Source organism: Eublepharis macularius, chromosome 17, assembly GCF_028583425.1.
Source record: "Eublepharis macularius isolate TG4126 chromosome 17, MPM_Emac_v1.0, whole genome shotgun sequence".
In the NCBI taxonomy this organism is placed as follows: domain Eukaryota; kingdom Metazoa; phylum Chordata; class Lepidosauria; order Squamata; family Eublepharidae; genus Eublepharis; species Eublepharis macularius.
This window is the reverse complement of record NC_072806.1, coordinates 32,140,283-32,146,282: the sequence shown is the minus strand read 5'-3', so window position 1 is coordinate 32,146,282 and position 6,000 is coordinate 32,140,283. Positions and strand designations below refer to the sequence as shown.

Genomic DNA, 6,000 nt, shown 5'->3' with positions numbered 1-6,000 from the left:
TATAATGTCATAGAGTCCACCCTTCAAAGCAGCCATTTTCTCCAGGGGAACTGGTCTCTTTGGCGTGGAGACCAGTTGTAATTCCAGGAGATCTCCAGCTACCACCTGGAGGCCGGCAACCCTACCTGGAATTGCAGCTGATCTCCAGATCTGAGAGATTAGTGACCCTGGAGAAAATGGCTGCTTTGGAGGGTGGACTCTGTGGCACTAATTCCTCACGGAGATCCCCAAATCTTGCCCTCCCCCCAGTTCTCCATGAATTTTCCATCCTGGAGTTGGCAACTCTATGAGAGTCATTTTGGGCTGGCTTCCAGCATTTGCCTCTCCCTCTTCTTTGTTGATGGCTTCATTTAATTTTTCCTCTCTTTCCTCCTCACCAGGAAACATCCAGAAGTTGAAAAAGCTCCAGCCTGGTATTGCTTTAGCCCAAAGCCCAGAAAATATTCTGGTGAGTCACCGATTTTTTCAGCCACGGCAACCTCCTATTGAAAAGCAGGCGAATGTCCTCCATCAATGTGGCTATGAGGCCTGGCAACTGAAGCGGCTACCACTTCAGACGCATGCCCTTGACCGCTCTCTTCGTCATTTGTAGCTGCTGCCTCCACGGCTCACTTTTCCCACCTCTGTTTCCTCCGCAGGCGTGTGTCCAGCAGAAGCGGCGCCAGTTGCGCAAGGCCACGGAAGAGTTGAACGGGCTTTGCGTCCTGCTCTCAAATGATTTTCAGGAGAAGGCGTTCATCAACCTCACCGACATTAGTATGCGAGTCTAAGCAAGTGGCAGGGATTGGTGGGGGGAGGGAAGCCTACCCGGACCAGACTCTCTTCGGGGCTGAGAGCTTTGGACTCCCTGCCTGGATTGCACTGAAATGATCGCAATGGACGGGTTGTATGAATAGCTCACGATGAGCCCAAATTGCATTTTTGCAATCCATGTGCTCCTCCATGTGAAATTTTGGAGTCTGAAAGGTCTGGGCTGTACAGGCAGCAGAGTTAGCTGGAAATGTGATAGAATGGACCACTTCACTTCAGAGTTGTTAGCCCAAAAGGACCCCACCCACTCCTGGCCCAATTAAGGAAAAGGCAGGTGGAGTGTAAATAGAACAGAAAGTCTTTATTGCAATAAAGGGAGGAATAGGTTCTTAACACAAAGACGTTACCTCGGGTTCCTCACAGAAAACAAAGCTATAGCCCCTTTGATACCCTGACGGTGGTCTATTCCATATATGGTAATCCAAACTAATTGGCCTACTTCAATGGTACAATATGAAATTCAAGGCACATGTGTGTCTAAAGGGTTAAACAAGTTGAGTTGGTCATATGTCCTCTGGCTGCACCTGTGATCACTACTTTCCTCTCGGAGGACTAGGCCACACTAGGCCCGACACCTAACACATCAGGAATGTGCCACAGGGTTCCCAGGTGCCTGCTGGTGGTGGGCAAACTCTTGGGGATTTGCCACCTTGCCCACCACCCCGCCAGTGGTCAGTGGGAGGTGGCAAGTGCCCGGAAATTGCCCACCACCGGCTGGCACCTCAGAAAGGCGTGCGCTGCGTGTGCTTCTAACAGGCGCGGCGACATCACTTCCGGACGTGATGTCATCACGCCGGCTGTGGGAGTGTTCCTGTGCTTCATTTTGGGGTTGATTTGGGCCCCAAATGTGCTGAATTAGCCCCGTACAGAACGTGAAGCACTCCAGTGGTCAGGGTGATGATGTCACTTCTGGAAGTAGGGTTGCCAGGCCCCCTCAAGCTCCCAGTGGGGGATCGGGGCCTGGCTCTTACCTCTCTTCTGAGGGGTGTGTGCGTGCGGCTCCTGCAAAGCGCGATGACGTCACTTCCGGGAAGTGACATCATCGCACAGCGCCCCTCCCCCCAAGTGCCCATGCTCCGCAGTGGCCCAAAACTCGCCCGTGGATCGGGCCCGTTTTGAGGCGCTGCAAAGCACAGGAGTGTTCCTGCGCTCCGCAGCGCCTCAAAATTGGCCTGTTTTGGCCCAGATTGGGCCCGTCTTGAGCCGCTGTGGAGCATGGGAACGCTCCTGCGTGCCGCAGCATCCCAAAACGGGCCCGATCCATGCCAAAACTGGCCAGGTCAGCAGCCATTTTGCCATGGATCAGGCCCGTTTTGGGGTGCTGCGGCGCACAGGAGCGCTCCCGCACTCCACAGCGGCTCAAGATGGGCCCAATCCGGGCCAAAACGGGGCTGTTTTGAGGCGCTGTGGAGCGCAGGAGCGCTCCTGCATGCTGCGGCGTCCCAAAACAGGGCCGATCCACGGGAGCACGCAGCTCTGCAGGGGAGCATGCACAGAGGATGCGTGCCCCCCCACTTGCCAGGTAAGTGGGGATCCCCCACCCGACTGGGGGTCTGGCACCCCTATGTGGAAATGTCATCATTGCGCAGGTAGGGGGGGGCACACGCTTTGTCATTGGCACGAGGTAAGTGCCAGGTTCCCCCTCCCTCCCACTGGGAGGGTATAGGAAACTGGCTGCCCTAGTCACAGTGCAGCTGGGGTGACTTTACCACCTCACGCTGTAGTAGGTTTAGATCTGGCCTAAAAAAACAAATCTGTACATTACGCAGAATGAGGTGAGATGGTAAAATTCGAACTGTAAATGGGGAGTTGAATATTTAAACATTTCACCCTGCAAAGATTGAATCTAAAACAATGGGTTCTTCAGACAGAGTATGGTTCTGGCTTAGGGCTGCCAACCTGCTGAGGACCCACCCCCAAATTCTGCCCCTCACAGGCTCCAACCCCAAATCTCCAGGAATTTCCAAACCCAGAGTTGGCAGCCCTCACCTGGCTTCACATTTTGCCTTGCATGGATGCACATATGGACTGAATCAAGTTTGCAGTCATGACCCTACCGTTATGCTTCAAAAACAAATATTTATGCATACATATATATTTATTCTTTAATTTAGAAAAAGTCACAAACATTTTAATACCATAACAATAGTTACAAAAGAACTTCAGACATTAGAGTGAAGTAAAGAAAGTTGGTAACGTCATGGCTGCTGGCAAATAGGTGGCCACAATAGTCACTAAAAGTGTGCAGAATTTCTTTTCTTTTTTCAGATTTTCTCCAAGATCTTAAAATGTAGAAGTGTTTTCAGGGCAGCAAAGATACTTTCATACCTTCTCTTTTATGATAGTTCATCTCTCTTCACCATTCTGTCTATAGTTCTCATCAAAATTATCTACAGCAAGATCAAGATGGGTAGCCATGCTAGTCTGGCTGTAGCTATAGAAAAGAGCAAGAGTCCAGTAGCACCTATAAGCGCCAAGCTACAAGTGACAAATGACACTTGAACGGCAAGTGAACAGACTCACATGTATTCCTCCCTGTTCACTTGCGCTCCACTTGTGCTCCACTTGATCACGTGGTGCAAGTGAACAAGGAGGAATACACGTGAGTCTGTTCACTTGCCGTTCAAGTGTCATTCGTCACTTGTAACTTGGCTCTCAGACTAACAAAATTTGTGGTAGGGTATGAGCTTTTGTGAGCCACACTTCTTCAGAAAAGAGCAGGAGTCCAGTAGCACCTGTATCTGAAGAAGCTGTAGCTGTATCTGAAGAAGTGAGCTGTGGTTTGCGAAAGCTCACTCCCTACCACAAATTTTGTTAGTCTTATAGGTGCTCCTGGACTCTTGCTCTTTTCTACTGCTACAGTCAGAGACTGTCACAATATTTCAGTTAAAAGTCTTTATTTCCTCAAAACCATTTTTATTTTATTGTTTCACTGTTTCTGTAGTCGAGACCAAGTTAAACCAGAGCAGCCTGCAGCGGAACAAAAGGAGCTATAACAGTGACAGGAGCCATCATGCTGGCACCGACGCCTCAAGTTCTGCAGGCCATGCTGGGGGTTTTGCTGGTGTGACCCCCAGCACTTGTCAGGACCCACATGCTCACTCGTGTAGAGGTAAGATTGCAGGTCCTGGAGGAAGGGGCCAGAGGTCTTTGCTTGGCCTCAGCTGCCAGGATTGAAGCCTGAAATTCTCTGGAACCCCATTGCTGGTGCATTATTCTTAGGGTCAAAATGAGCATCCTGGGCTACATCAGTTAAGACTAGAGATGGACACGAACTGAAATACGAACCAAAATTAAGCACGAACCAGGCCGGTTTGTGGTTTGCGAACCACGGTTCATCAGATCCCATTTCTGACGAACCGCCACGAACTTTAGGCTGGTTTGTTTGGTTCGTTTTTTGGTTCGTGACTGCAGACAGCCTGGTGCCAATCAATCAGTTTCCTAGGCAACAGGGGATGGGCTTCCTGCAGACCTTCTTCTGGCCCAGAAGTGGCCTTCTGCCAACCTGGAAGTGATTATTTTCTGACCCGGATGTGGCATTTTCATGAACCAAACAAAACAGTTTGTGAACCAGGGGCAGGTTTGTGGAAGTTCGTAGTTCGTGGTTCATGAAATTTGACAAACCACGAACCACATGGTTCATTTTTTTTCAGGTTCGTGCCCATCTCTAGTTGAGACATCTCTACACGCTACTAAGTACCTGTCTAGGCTAGCTCAGCAAATTAAGTGCACCTGGGGCTTGTGCTCTGATTGGGTGGCCTTGAGAGACAGAAGGCTTCGCTTTCTGCACATCTTCTGTCTCAGCTCTGGCCAGCTGCTTTGATATCACACCGAGCTGTGATTGGTCAATTATGTTTTAAAAGCTAGCTCCTTATGTGTTTTATTTCTCTTTTTCTCCTGACACAGCCGGCCCAGGGGTAGACTGTGTGAGTATGAGCACCAGAGCTACCAGAGTATGCAAGTTAGTCAGTCATCTGTCTAGTTAGTCAGTTTTTAGCTTAGATTAGAATGAAGTTGTCTTTGTTTTGTTTGCCGTTGCTTTTGCATTGAGAGTGCCTATTACTATTTTCCAAGCATTCTCTCAACTTAAGAAATAACTGTTTTCCGTTTCATGCCTGTGTCTCGAGTGCTTGACTTGCTGTGTGCAAGGTCCCCCAGATAAAGAACCCAGAGACCAGCGAGTCTCATACAGATAGGTGGGCTATATCCCTCTAAGAAGGCTGCTGGGACTCTGTGTGGCTGTTTGCAGCACCCAGTACCGGGGTTAGAGGGTTTGCCTACCCAAGACAGTACCTAGGGATGATCAAATGAACCTCATTTCACGTGTCTCCCCTCCAACTTCCCATGCACTCGCTCGCATGATCACACTTCAGTTTGCTCTCCGCAAGTACATTCATGCGTTTCGGATCAGTTCCTCCTCAACTGCTAAAGTTTTCCCCACATCCATTCATTGGAATGCAGATCTTGACACTATCTCATACCTTAGAGGAATGCAAATGGGCAATTCAAAGGAGCCTACAGTACTTGTTCTTGCAGTAAAAGCGGAGATGAGTTGGCGCTTTGTCCTTCAGAATCGCTTGCAGATGGTACAAAGGAAGCTCCTGTGAAAGCAGCATTTACGTGCACTGAGCAAGAACAATCTGCACACACAATCCTGCACTTGAGTGTCCCTGGATACTTAGTAACGTGTAGAGACTCATAGTCTGAAGCACAACCGGTGTAACCAGGGCTTTTTTTCTGGGAAAAGAGGTGGTAGAACTCAGTGGGTTGCTAGCACAGGGGGCAACTCTTGGCGGGAGGTGGTGCCCCTGGTACCACATGTGCGCGCGCAAAGTGCACACATACTCCCAGGGCCAATGACATCACTTTGGGTCAGCTAGAACAAGAGGGGAGTTTTTAAAAGTTTAAATCGCCCTTGGTGCCGCAGCAGCACGGAGGGCAATCTCAACTCCCCTCTGCCTGGAGATCAGGGGGCGGGGCCACCAGCCATGTGACCATTTTCAAGAGGTTCCGGAACTCTGTTCCACTGCGTTCCAGCTGAAAAAAACCCCTGGGTGTAACTCACCTTGAAATTGTTGTGTAGTTCTGCACGGCTTCAAATGATGCAAGGGGTAAGAAGGGGCTTCAGGCTTTCCTCCTGCACCATCTTTACCAGCAGATATGGCCACAGGTGGGGGGGGGGCTGCAGCC

The 6,000-nt window shown here is 49.9% G+C and overlaps 1 protein-coding gene across 1 annotated transcript in view; it reads left to right on the top strand.

Annotated features, from left to right (window-relative positions):
• The first annotated feature begins 560 nt into the window (after positions 1–560).
• Positions 561–6,000, top strand: part of ITGAE (integrin subunit alpha E) — a 57,482-nt gene continuing 52,042 nt past the window's right edge. Inside the window, exons 1-2 of the mRNA XM_055001858.1 lie at positions 561–756; positions 3,755–3,922. Of these exons, the coding sequence (XP_054857833.1) occupies positions 561–756; positions 3,755–3,922 (364 nt within the window). The remainder of the gene's footprint in view (positions 757–3,754; positions 3,923–6,000) is intronic.